The following is a 13,952-nucleotide window of genomic DNA, read 5'->3' as shown; positions in this document are numbered from 1 at the left end:
GGCGATTAAATACACTGCAGACCAGAGAGCAATCTCAGACATTTAATGTCAACTATAAAACGTAAATTTATGCTCATCTGATGATACAGGTAGGAAGACGTGGTCCCAGCAGAAAATTTGGGAAACAATGAAAAGTGTAATATAAAAGAGAAAATAGAAGTGATTTGTGAGTCCAACCCCTAACTCCACCCAGAATTGACGAGTACTGCTGAAGAGTTTGTATTTATAGGCATTTTCCTATGTTTGGAGGCATTTCCTAGAAATACATGCTTGCTCTCAGAATAACTGAAATCTCCATATGTGGTATATATATTGTTTTCCTTTAAACATTCTATTCATGTGCATTTCTGCAAGAACTTTAAAAGGTATCTGAAAATACAACACAGTATCACTACTGACCTATCAGTGATAATGCACCAGGTTCCCCGACTTTTGCTATTTCATAATGTTTTGACAACCATCATTATGTTTACCTTCCTCACGATTCCTGTTTCATTAAGACTAGATTCCTAGACAGAGCAAGTAACATTCTCTGTACCTGGCGTTACTGGGAGGATCGTACTGCAAAACCCAGTTTACTTCAGGAATATCTATTCCTCGGGCCATCACATCAGTGCACACTAAAATCCCACTAGAAAATAAGAAAACACCATGAGTAAGGAGACCATCATTTCCTCACCATCAAGCAGCTGTTACTAATTTGAAGATGACAGTAGAAACAGGTTGCAGAATCTCATGGAAGCAAATATACAACAATAACATTTTGATTTTTCTTCCTCCTAAGAATCTCTAGGACTTCACAAGTTCTCAGTGAAATTTGTAAAGAGGTGGGCAGATAATGAAAAGATGAATGAAAAATAATGAAAAGATTTTTTAATTAGCATATTTCAATTGGGGAAGGAAAAAACCCAAAAACACTATATTTGGTCTAATCCTTCGCAGCCATTTAAAAAAAACAAATGAAATTTTCCCTCTCATAGTGATGTGTAATCATCAAGTCTATCACTTTGCCTAAGAGATTGTTTTTAATGTAGCCAGAATGTTCAGTGATCAAGAAAAACAGAAAAGTATTATTTCTATGCACAAACAGAGTCAACTTATAGTCTCCAGAAACACAGCTTCCCTATAGTGTAGTCAACCCGGAACCTTCTATGGGTTTCTCCCATCCACTCTGTCTACCCATTCATTCAACAAACAGTTTACCAAACCCTGGGCCAGACCTGGGCCAGACAGTGGGCAGCTCAAGAATGAACATAACACACAGGTTCCTGTTCTTACGGAGCTTACAATTGAGCAGGGAAGTTGACAAAGAAGGAAGTCAGTGTAGCAAAGGGTAATGGGCTCAGGACAGAGCAGGGGGAGAAGACGTGACAACCGGGTTAGAGAAGGAAGTGGGTTCCAACAACAGACGAGAAGGTCTAGAGGCAGAGCAACCTGCAGAAGAACAGAGTGGCTGGATAACTGCCGTCTCCAGAGAAGCCAACCCACCTCTGCAATTTGCGGAACTCCATGAAGATCTTATTGCGCTTGTATTTCATCTTTCCATGAATGCACATTATCTTCACACCCTTCACCAGGGCCTCCAGAGCCTTTCCGTAGTATTCCACACAGGCGCAGGTGCTGGGAAGAGGAGACAGGGGGCTTTGATTCCTGGTCAGGGAACTAAGATTCCACATGCCGTGGGTCAACTGAGCCCTTGCACTACAATAAGAGAAGCCTGCCTGCCACAACTGAAGAAAGGCCATGTGCTGCAACAAAGACCCAACACAGCCAAAATAGAAAATTTTTAAAGATCTGTGCCAAGTGACCACTGCCGATTCCCCGCTGTTTTCCACGAGTCACATCATATATAAGGATGCAGTTTTACACACCAAGGGCCACAATCCACAGATCTGAAAGTAATCTGGTGGGTCCTAAAATCAATTTAGTGAATCTGGACCAGCATTTTTAAAAAATCAGAGCAGAACAGAAAAGAGCATCAGAATGCCTCCTACCTAGTCAAGGGCAGTTCTGTGAAATCTTCATTTCAGTTGCGTGTGTGTGTGTGTGTGTGAGAGAAAGAGAGAGAGGGAGAGAACCAGGTGTGTGTGTGTGTGTGTGTGTGTGTGTGTGTGTGTGTGTGTGTGAGAAAGAGAGGGAGAGAACCAGGTGTGTGTGTGTGTGTGTGAAAGAGAGAGAGAGGGAGAGAACCAGGTTGTATTTCTAACTGTGTGCGTGTGTGTGTGTGAGAGAGAGAGAGGGAGAGAACCAGGTTGTATTTCTAACTATGGGTCAGATAGTTACTGCATTTTATTGGTGAAATAATGGATGAAAAAGAAACATGAAATTCTTTGGGTATGCCAAAGAACACCACTGTAGGTATATATGGAGGAAAAAACAGCCCAGGAATGCATGCATCTGTTCCTCTTTTGCACTCTGACAAAAGGACATACCCCAGCGTGACAGGCACTAGGCTGGATGATTAAACACCATCCCAACCACTTCCTCCCTCATCTCCCTCTATTACAGAGGCTGGGACAGCTACCCACTCATTTATCCAATGAAAGCAGAAGTCAGCCAGGGTCAGGGGCAAGTGTTGTCTGGGAAAGCCTTTTGCTTTTCTGATTAAAAGAGTCAAATATAGCAAGTACTGCCCTTCCCTCTGCCTTTCCTCTTTTATCTGCTTCCAATGCAGATGTGACAGGGGATGTCACAGTGGTCATCTCAAAACTAGAGTTGATCTACAGGAAGGAAAGACCAAGACAGTCACAGAAACACTGGCCCTGACGTTGCTGAGACAGAAACCAATGTTAGGAACTGCCTACCTCTGGACTTCTTTTTACAGGAGAAAAATAAACCCGTCCTGCTTGAGCTGCAGAAGTTGGGTTTTCAGTCACTTGCAGTTAAACAAACTTGTAACAGAGGACAAACCTAAAAGGAATTCCAAACCTGAAGGCTACACACACGTGCACATTCCAGGGATAGCTGAACCCCAGAAGGATTACCTGAAGAAGACCAGATGTTTCTCCTGCTTATGATTTCGAAGAAAATGTACCAACTGATTAAATTTCTCATCTGCCTTACAGACCTGCAAAATAAAAAGGAAAACCAAAAAAATAAAGACAAATTTGCTGACAACAAGAACAACCCCACAACTATTTTCAGTTTGGGCCTTAAATTTTAAGGACTCTTAACTTCCTCCACAAAGAGGAAGCCTTTCACCAGGATGTTACTCAGTCCACTGAGCTCAGAAATCATGTAACTGAGGACAGCGAGTCACTCAGCGCAGTAAGTACCTCCCAAACCCCAACATGCCACCAGCACCATGCCGGCCGTAACACCATCCCAGGGGAGGGCTTTACAGTACAGGTCCTCAGATACAGCGTAAAGACCACAGGTCGCAGCTCTGGAATTGGACCCAAGGGTCAGTATTATTTAACAGCACCCGTGAGATTCTGAGGCATGGCCATGTTCAGAAATCACTGCTCTGAGGTGAACACAGATTTCCAGAATGGACTGCACAGAATTTCTTCACAGACCTCCATGGAGACAGACTGGAGTGCCTTTCAGGCTCCCAAACTGAAGACATGTAAATCCACCTGAATGCATTCCCCCTATTTTTATTAATACTGAAACCAGATCCTCAATTGTAATTTCTTTCTCACATACTCAGACATTTCTAAATGCAGTTGCTTAAATGAATGCAAAAGAACAGAATGCAACAGCAGCCACAGTGGGTTCCAAAGCTAATTTATTAGTACATACTACGTACTAAGCATTGGCCTAAGACCTTCATGTGTTTTAATAAACCAACCCTCAGAGCAACCCTATGAAGCGGGTGCTCCCTGAGCTCCCATTTTACTGGTGATGAATTGGCAAGTCCACCTGGTTCGGTTAGGAAGGGACAAAGCGGATATGTGCACCTGGGCAGCCGTACCCGTGCGCCCCTACCCTTAACCACCTCACTGTCCACCGCCGCCTCTCTCCCCTAGGGAGAGCCAGCCACCCAACTCTACCAGCCTGGCCGCAAGCAGAAACAGCAACACCAAGTGTAACATCCCCGGTCTGATTTCAAAAACATCCTCCTGACAGCTGCACCAGAGGCGGTTTTCTAATTTGCCAACTCTTCTGCCTTGACCCGCCTACCCCCGGACCCTCCAAGAACTGACACAAAGAATGGCAACCTCATCGCCCTTACAGTCCACAGCACTCGGGACACTAATTTGGAAATGGGCCACTTTCTCTACAAACACATTGCTGTGCTCAGGAGCTGGGGAGCCCCTCTCGGCCAAAAGAAAAACCCTGTTCCCTGGCTGACGATATAGAGGTGCCCTGGCAAGCAGGGACACTGGCCTGGCCACCCTGGCTGACCATCCTCTCTAGATGCCTCCTGGCTTGAGCCAGTGACCAGAGACTACAGAAGGAGGGGACTCACTACTAACAATCATTCCGAAAAGCCTCCCGCTGCCTGGTGAGGAAGGGCAGCAGCAGCTAGGATTTACGGCTGCAAATTGAAAGAAAGTGAAAGTGAAGTTGCTGAGTCGCGTCTGACTCTTTGCCTGCCAGGCTCCTCTGTCCATGGGATTTTCCAGGCAAGAGTACTGGAGTGGGTTGCCATTTCCTTCTCCAAGGAACCTTCCCAACCCAGGGATTGAACCTGGGTCTCCCGCATTGCAGGCGGACACTTTACCATCTGAGCCACCAGGGAAGTTAAACTGAGCAACTCCCAGCTGCAAAATGAACACACCAGACATTTAGGTTCCAGAGCAGAACACTGTCACCCAAAAAGGCTCCTTCAGAGAGTCTGTCATTGGATTTTGTGTTTCAGCTGTGCCCTTCTCTAACTCAAGCTCATGGTGACAGGCCGGGAACCCAGTGTGTCCCATGCCTGTACCCAGCAGGCCCCGTGCACATGTCAAAAAGTTTGATCACTTGGGGGTAGGAGGCCCAAGGACACCATCCCTGGAGAGTATGCTTAAAACACAGTTATGTCCACATTAACTTACTTATTCATTTACTTGCTAAATGACAAGTATCATCACACATACCATATATCCCAGCCCTGTCCCCAAATGCTGCACTTTCAAAGGTGCCTCAGGGTATCATTTTACAGACTTAAGTTACCTAGAAAACTGAAAGCTAATCCACAGAACACTCATCATTATTAATTTTTGCTTGCTTTTTGTTTTAACTGCTAAGAGTCAACATATATTAGTGGGAACCTGGTATACCATATTGATAAAACATACAGACGGTGAAAGTTAAGAAAAAAGTACTTGAAAATCTAATAAGCTGTTCAAACAATTCTCATAGCTGATCATTTCAAAAGAAAAATGGAACTAAGCTTATTCAAAGTAGTACGAGTCAAAAAAAATTGGTAATTTTTTCAGTAAGCTGCTTTGACTAACAATACTGGTTCTACTCTTTCCAGCTTTACTGAGGTACAATTGGCAAATAAAAATGGTATATATTTAAGCACATTTATATAGTAAAAACATATACATGTAGTAATGTATGTTTAAGGTGTACGATGTGATGACTTAACATACATACACACAGTGAAATGACTGTCATAATCAAGTTAATACACCTACCACCTTACTTCACCTTTTGAATTTTTTGTGAGAACACTTCAGAACCATTGTTGGCAAATTTCAGTCTCAAGTAAACAACACTGTTAACCCCAATCATCATCGTCACTGACCGGCAGGAGTCAGTGAGAACACCCAGTGCTCACCATGTAGTAGTTCTCCAGGCGGGAAGGGGTTTTCTGGGTGCTGCTGGCTGCCACGCCCTTCTCCTTCACGGAGATGCGCACAGGGTTCCGCAGGCCTGCTCTCACCAGGTTCTCCACTTCCTGTGTCTGAGTGGCCGAGAAAAGGCCCGTTCTCCTCTGCTTTGGCAAAAACTCCAGGATAGTATTTATGCTAAAAAAAGAAGGGCTCATCTTAACCCCTTACTTATCAACATAATGAACAAAGGGTGTTTTATGATACTAAACAGGTATTTTTGAAGATGGGAAACCGTAACAATATTTACAGTAGCTATTACTGGGAGGTGAGATTATGGGTGATCTTTATTTCTTTACACTCTTATTTTCCCAAAGTTTCTTCAATATAAACATATAAGTGAACTCGTATAATGGGGGGACAATTAAAAGACTGAAATTAAGACAAAAGTTTTTGAGACTAAAAACTATTGAGCTGCACACTATTTAATTGAGCAAACTGTGTAACATATGAATTGGATCCCAATAGAGCTATTTAATTCTTTAAAACACACAAAAACTTTTACAGAGCCATGAAGGAAAATGCATCAAAGATAGAACAACTGAAATTTAAACATTGTGGGAGAATTTGATGGATCAAACAATCTAATAATATGAAATTCACATGCAGGTAACAGAGATATAGTCACCAAGTGATAAAGGAATTCCACCTTGGGGTCCTTTCCACCCTGTGTCACCCAACACCCATTACATCCAAACTTTAGTACCTTGTCTCAAAACCCATGTCCAGAAGCCTGTCTGCTTCATCCAATACCAGGACCTCCAGGGACCTCACGCTGCTGGCCAGATCGAGGCCCTCAGCCTTCCTTCGGAACATGTCCTCCAGGCGGCCTGGGGTTGCCACGATGATATTCCCACTAGGAAAAGAAAGTTAACATTTATTGCACTCAGTGAATCTCAGGGACCTTTGTGATTCCAAACACAATTGCTGTATCCCCCTGTGCATGAGGGCTCAGTCATGTCCGACTCTTTTACGACCCCATGAACTGTAGCCCACCAGGTCCTCTGTCCATGGGATTTCCCAGGCAAGAATACTGGAGTAGGTTGCCGTTCCCTTCTCCAGGGGATCTTCCCCACCCAGGGATCGAACCACAGTCTCCTGCACCTCCTGCATTGGCAGGTGGATTCTTTAACACTGAGTCACCTGGGAAGCCCTATCCCTCTAAAAACATCATCTAAAATCCCACAGACGAGAAGGGAGACCACCAGAGTGGGAGGAGAAGGCTGCGCCATGAGGGGACAGGTCTGCGTTCCAGACTGAGATTGAGGGCAGGGCTCAGCAAACGCCCTTTGGCCAAATCTGGCCTTCACTGTTTCTGTGACATTTTATTGGCATGTAACTCTGCATCCTCGTTCATCATGGGTTGCCTCTGGAGGCTTTCACACTCTAACAGCAGAGGGAAGCTGTAATGACCCAGACTGTGTGATTGATGAAGCTAAAATAATTACTATCCGGGCCTTTACTGAAAGGACCCTGGCTTTATTCGACTGCGTTAGGCCCCAGGTCACTCATCTATAAAATGTGAATGTCAACAGAACTAGAGACAATTTTATGTAAAGATCACAAACTGGCAGACTGAAGGCCAAATGTGGCCCCCACCCAGCCTGGGTACCTGCAGGAAAGTTATTATTTTTTTTTTTAATGTGAATTACATGCAAATGTTAAAAAAATCTGGACGACAAAAAATTAAAAACCTGGCAATACAGAGTCCTGTAGCAACATGTCAGCTGGAGATGAGTATTTGGGCATAAACTAGCCAGTTTCTCCCAGTCCCCACCCAGCCCCACTCCAGACTTTTATATTTTCCTCTGACCCCTGTAGGAAGTCGAGTCTGTGACCCCCACTGCAAAGCATCTCCCATCGTAGCTGGACACAGCAAGAGCTCAAGAATAGGAGTTTTCTTTATCAAGAATTCACTGACAAACTGGGCACAAAATCTATCGCTGCTCATTACCGACTATTATTCATAGTGGGACAATAAAATGCCACAGGCTGACTGCCATCATGTATTCAAACATTTATTCTAAATGTTTAGTAAACACCTGCTGTCTGCTCTGCTCCTTGTTAGGCCCTGAAGGTAAAATGCTGCGAGACCAACACCACCCTGACTTTCATGAGCCGCCTGGGGATGCAAAGGAGCGGGGCACGTACAATACCGGGCGAAAGCCAGCTCACCGTAACAGCAGGGCGGACTGGGAGACGGCGGCAGTACAGACTGCCGACACCAAGACCGGGGTCCGTCCTAACGGCCAGCAGGAGCCACTAAAGGGCTTTCAGTGAGTGACACGACCTGACTGGCATGCTGGTGGAGAGTGGATAACCAGGGGGTAAGAGTAGAGACACACAGCAGAGGGACTTCCCTGGGGGTCCATGGTTAAGAATCCACCGCGCAATCCAGGGAACACGGGTCGATAACTGGTTGGGGAACTAAGATCCCACATGCCAGCGGGACAACTGAGCCCTCGAACCACAACTAGAGAGCCTGCGTGCTGCAACTAAGATCCCAAGCAGCCAAAAATAAATAATGAACAGATTAATTTTTTAAAAAGGTAAAGAAACACACAGAAGAGAGAGAAAGAGCAGTTACTAGAGTTCAAGGGAGAAACGAGCAGAAGAGGTGCTGATGGGAAAGTTGACCAGTTAAGAGATGTGCTTCAGAGAGAAAATGCCAAGGACCTGGTGACGGTTAACTGAGAGGAGGGGTGGTGGGGACGGTGAGGAGTCAAGGCTGACTCCCCGACCTCAGGAGAGGCATACAGGGGAAAGATGAATAGGAAAGTCCACATGAGGTACAAGTGTAGGGATGAAAATTCCAAGCTCTTATTTTAGATGTTTCCGCAAAAGCTGTAAGATGCCAGTCAGATGCCAGGGAGACCAGTGGATTATCTGAGTCTCAAGGCGAGGTCAGGAACCACCTCGGCAGAGACAAGACCATTAACCAGTGAGCAAAATGGGAGGTTGGCAGCAAGAAAAAACTTTTTGTAGAGAGGGGGGTGACTGAAGGGGGCGTTTCTAGTTAGGTCTTGATCATGCATCAAGTTCAATGTCAAGAGCAAGCAAAGCAGCAAGGCAACTTACCCAAGCTCCTTAAATCTGGCAACATCTTCTCCAGGATTCCTGCCTCCAATCCAGAGAATCTGGCTGAAATGAGAGAAGGGTCTCTGAGGTCAGGTGGAATTGCAGCCCATGGCTGAAAGTTTGGGACTCTGCGCCCAACTTACCTAAACTGTGGGAAGGGCTTCGTGAAATGAGACAGGACCTCGTCTATCTGAACAGCCAGCTCTCGCGTGGGTGTGATGATTATGGCGCCCACCTAACCACGTGGCAGGAAGGGACATGATTAGCAGAGCCTGCAGCCTACAGAGCTGAAACTCCACAACCGGCACCCTCCACCTCATGGAGCAAAGTCTCCAGAGAAACAGTACTTCCTGGGCTTTTCCAGCAGTGCGTGGTCATAGTGCGTATCAACTAGAGTTGAACCTTGAACGATGGGGGTGGCAGGAGGGCGGTTAGGGGCACCAACCCTCTGCACAGTAGAAAAAGTACTTGTGTTCAGTCATGTCCAACTCTTTTGTGACCCCACGGACAGAGGAGCCCACCAGGCTCCTCTGTCCATGGGATTTTCTAGGCAAGAATACAGGAGTGGGTTGCCATTTCCTCCTCCAGGGGATCTTCCTGACCCCAGGACTGAACATGAACATCCTGCGTCTTCTACACTGGCAGGCAGATCCTTTATCACTGTGTCACCTGGGAAGCACAGTTAAAAATCCACCTGTAATTTAAAGTCGGCCCTCCACGTAACAGGGTATAACTGGTTTGATTCCTCTGTATGGGTTTGATCCCATTCCACGTGGAGGGACTAAACTATCAGTTGGCAGAGACCTATAGTTATTCACTGCTGATAAAACCCGCACTTAAGTGGACCCGCACCACTCAAACCCGTTGTTTAAGGGTCAGCTGTAGTCTGAATTACAGTCAGTTCTCTACAAAGTGCCCAAACGTTACGTTACCAATACTGAACCATGGCTCCTAGGGAAGTGGGGTTAGGTTCCTGCAAGCCTCTGGTCATGTTTTTGTCAACCTAACAGTACATAAGCTTGTTTTACACACATGTCTGTTTAAAGACACCTTACTTTATAAGTATACTTCAGTTAAATAAATAAAAGGTATCTTGTTGAATATACACTGTTGATTCATTAACGATGAACTCAGAGCCACAGCACCATCATGCATGCCTGAACGACGCTTATGTAATACATATTTTCTCCGTAAGGCTCACCACAGCCTCCTTGCACTCAGGAATGCTCAGCAGTGCTTTGGCACTAGGTTTGGGGGTCATTTTAAACAGTGAAATCACCACACACACAAAAAGACATCACAGCAGTATGGAGACCAGGAAAAGGACCCCTGTTTACAGTCTGAGAGCAGGAACAAAAAGGCAGTGTCACCCTGTTCAGGCTCAGCTGGGAATGTGGCATCAGTGTCGCTGCCCCAGGCAAGGCCACCATGAGCACGAAAGCATGGTGAGTGCTGCCTGGGGAGCTACAGATACATGCTAAGGAGCAGCCAAATTCACAAACACAGAATCTGCAAGTCATGAGGACACACTGTACTTTTCTCCTTTTTTCAAGCTTTTGACTAGCTTTTTCCTCAACTGTGAACTCTCCGATGACTCGGGGAAAATAAAACGCTTGGTCTCAAAAAAAAAAAAAAAAAAAAAACGCTTGGTCTCCTCACCTGACTCTTCTTTAACTTCTCTTCCCTCCTCAGGAGAATTTCCACAATGGGGATGACGAAAGCGAGGGTTTTGCCACTACCTGTGACCTGAAAGGGGAGGAAGCTGAGGTTTGCTTTTCCTCCAAGTTCTTTCTGGAGGGCAAACGGGAGAACGGGCTGCGCTGACATAACGTACTCACCGCTTCTGCAGCAACGTCTTTGTTTTTCATGAACAAAGGGATGGTTGCGGACTGAAAAGAGAGATGGCAAATTACCAGTTATGGGATGCCGTGACACCACAGACGAGGCCCAAAGCCCAAGGAACACGGCGCTGGCCTTGGTCACACTGGATCCCACCGCAGAGTGGACTCTGATCAGTCACCACCAGGGACCTCAGTGTGGTCAGGTCACAGGTAACACGGCGTGGTGTCTACGCAGACAGGCATGCAGGGGAAGCGAGTTGAGCTGGGAGTTGGGAGTCCTGAGTTCTAGCCCTGCCTGGCCTACTCTTCCTCTCTAGACCAGGAAGGGGTTGAAGACAGTGGTTTTTTAAGGTTCCTTCCGATCCTCGTAGCACAAAATAACGATTCAAACGGGCTCTTTCATTATAAACACCACCGAGAACCCACAGGTTTACCAGGGGCCTGGCCCTTTGATTGCAGCAACGAGCAGCTGAACCTGAAGCAGACTCAGATCCTGGCTTCAAAGTTTCCCCCTTCCCACCTCCCAAGGACTCCACGCCTGGTCCCCAGAGCCTGAGCTCACCCATCGCAGCACATGCAGGACTTTCCTAACTGCCTTGGCACAAGTAAGTCCCAGGGAACATGTGGCAGTCACTGTAAGGTCACTGGAGATGTTGTAAGTAGTCAGAACGGGGCAGGGGAAGCAGAACGTGGTTTGTTTCTAGCACTGAGTAAGTACAGCCCAGAGATGCTGTTAAACAACCCACAACACCCAGGACCGTTTCATATAACAAAGAATCATCCAGTCCAAGATATCAAGAGCGCAGAGGCTGAGAACTCTGCTATGGACCACTGCTGCCCAACAGAAATACATATGGTAAGAGATCAGACTTGTGGTTGCCAAGGAACAGTGGGGGAGGGGAGGGACTGGGAATTTGCGGTTGATAGGTGCAACCTATCACATTTAGAAATGGAGAAACAAGTTCCTACTGTATAGCACAGGGAACTATATCCAATCTCCTAGGATAAAACATAATGGAAGAGAATATTTAAAAAGAATGTATCTATGTATAAAACTGAGTCACTCCGCTATATAGCAGAGATTGACACAACAATGTAAATCAGTTATACTTAAAAAAAAAAAAAAAAGAAATATAATGTGAGTCACATACTCATCTAGTAGCCACATTAAGAAAAGTAAAAACAGGGACTCCCCTGGTGGTCCAGTGGTTAAAAATTCGCCTTGCAATGCAGGGGCCTGGGTTCGATCCCTGGTCAGGGAACTAAGATTCCACGTGCTGTGGAGCAACTAAGCCTGCACACCACAGCTACTGAGGCCCACACACTCTGGAGTCTGTGTGCCACAACTAGACAGTCTGTGCCCACAATGAAGGATCCTGCATAATGCAACTATGAGCTGATGCAGCCAAATGAATAAATAAATATATATATATATTTTTTTTAAACAAAAAGAAATAGACGAAAATGAATTTTTATTTATATTTTACTTAACCTAATATCATCCAAAATATTGTCGGCTCGATGTGTAAGCGATATTTTAAAAATGAATGAGATGTTTTTCATTTGTCTTTCATGCTAAGTCCTCAAAATCCATTATAGATTTTTATATTTAGAGTACGTCTCAATTTGGACTCACCATGTTTCAAGTGTTCTTAATAGTCATATGCGAGTGGCTACCATAGGGGACAGCACTTAGACCACGGACTCCAATGGCAAATATTGGGCCCTCTCTGCCCAGCAGTCCCAAGGCATGACACACAGCACTGCTTGCGTCCTCCACACCTTTCCTGAGGAGCCTATGCACATCTCAACATTTCAAAACAGGACTCTAGATTTTTCCTTTGAAGACTGTGACCCTCCCAGCTTTCCTCACCTTAGTAAACGATACCACCAATCACCCAGTCACTAAAGACAAAAACCTCAGGGTCCCTCTAGATTCCTCTTTCCTGACCCGCACATCTGGTCCCTCAGCAACCCTAAAGCTATCTCAAAAGCAACTCTTCAATATCCACAACTTCCTCTCTATTCCAGGCCACCGTCACCTCCAACTTGACAGCGGCCTCCTAGTGGATGGCCTCGCTGCTTCTCTTACTCCCCTAAAGTCCATTCTCTATACAGCAGTCACAGCCCTTCTCTTCCTGCAGCCTCCCACTACATTCAGAATAAAATACAAGATCCCACAAGTAAGACCCTGCATGGTCAGCACCCAGTTTGCTCATCTCTTACACTACTCAAGATGCCCCAGCCACAAAGGCCTTCTTTCTGTCCCTCCAAGCTCATTCCATTTGGACTGGCATTTCTCTCGGCGGGAATATCCTGCCCCCCAGTCATCCTTTGGCCAGCTCTTTCTCATTCAGGTATCAGCTTGATAACACCTCCTCCAAGAGGCCTTCTCTATCTTACCTTCCGCCCTGTACTTTCTTGTCACTGTCTCCTCCACAATACTGATCACCAGTTGAAATTACCTTATTTCTTTACTCCCTTCTCTCTCTTCTGCATTAAAAAGCATGGGCCATGAGTGGGGACCAACACTGCAAAATCCCCAGAGCCTAAAAGAGTACCTGATACACAGTTTGTCCTCGAGAAATTACTTGAATAAATGAGTGAGCTGGACCGACACACTTCACTTAGCCCACATAACAAGACAACAGGTTACATTTACTGAGTGTCCATAACATTGTCTTAGGTAATCCTCACAACAACTCTTAGGTAATACTATTTTCGTCATTTCACACGGAAAGGAAATGAAGCACAGAAGGGTTAAGTCATTTGCTCAAGGTCTCACAGACATACAGAGGGCAGGGCCAGGATACGAACCAGGTACTTAAGAGCGGGATACGAACTTAAAAAGAGTAGGCTACGAGCCAGGCACTTAAGTCCCAGCACCTAAGAGCGGATGGAGGAGCAGTGTTATGAAAACCCTGGTACAGGCGCGCGGCCGCCTGCCGCCTCTGCCTGGCGATCATTAACCAGCTAGGCATCACCCAAGTCGGGGAAGCTGAAAGACGACATGACAAAAAAAGTCCCAGCTCTGAGCCTCCCTTTCCCAGCCTGCCCCCTTCGCATCGAGGGCCCTCCTCCCCCAGGGCCCATGCCGAGTACCTGCACGGGCGTCATGTACGGAAAACGGAGCTCCCGCAAGACACTCAGCACCTGCGGATGCAGCGGCACCGGCAGCGACTCCCAGGAACCCTCCGTCACGTGCTCCATGGTGCGCTCAGCCACCGAGCTACTACCCGGACTCATCCCGGGAGCACTTCCGTTT

General features: G+C 46.0%; 1 protein-coding gene and 1 non-coding gene across 4 annotated transcripts in view; both read right to left on the bottom strand.

Moving 5' to 3' along the window:
* DDX55 (DEAD-box helicase 55) overlaps positions 1-13,952 on the bottom strand; it is a 22,155-nt gene extending 8,203 nt beyond the window's left edge. For 2 of the 3 annotated variants that reach the window (XM_043902031.1, XM_043902030.1), the window contains exons 1-10: positions 13,790-13,952; positions 10,685-10,735; positions 10,506-10,592; positions 8,990-9,081; positions 8,847-8,909; positions 6,475-6,624; positions 5,717-5,906; positions 2,985-3,067; positions 1,489-1,620; positions 539-631 (exon numbers count right to left, since the gene is read on the bottom strand). In XM_043902031.1, the coding sequence (XP_043757966.1) occupies positions 539-631; positions 1,489-1,620; positions 2,985-3,067; positions 5,717-5,906; positions 6,475-6,624; positions 8,847-8,909; positions 8,990-9,081; positions 10,506-10,592; positions 10,685-10,735; positions 13,790-13,933 (1,085 nt within the window). In that variant the 5' untranslated portion in view covers positions 13,934-13,952. The remainder of the gene's footprint in view (positions 1-538; positions 632-1,488; positions 1,621-2,984; positions 3,068-5,716; positions 5,907-6,474; positions 6,625-8,846; positions 8,910-8,989; positions 9,082-10,505; positions 10,593-10,684; positions 10,736-13,789) is intronic. The other variant, XM_043902029.1, reaches the window with a different exon arrangement.
* On the bottom strand, positions 4,616-4,687 carry TRNAC-GCA. The gene has a single exon. It is a non-coding gene; the product is annotated as a tRNA-Cys (tRNA).

Source organism: Cervus elaphus, chromosome 5, assembly GCF_910594005.1.
Source record: "Cervus elaphus chromosome 5, mCerEla1.1, whole genome shotgun sequence".
NCBI lineage: Eukaryota > Metazoa > Chordata > Mammalia > Artiodactyla > Cervidae > Cervus > Cervus elaphus.
The sequence above is the reverse complement of the archived record's forward strand: the minus strand, read 5'-3'. Positions and strand labels throughout refer to the sequence as shown.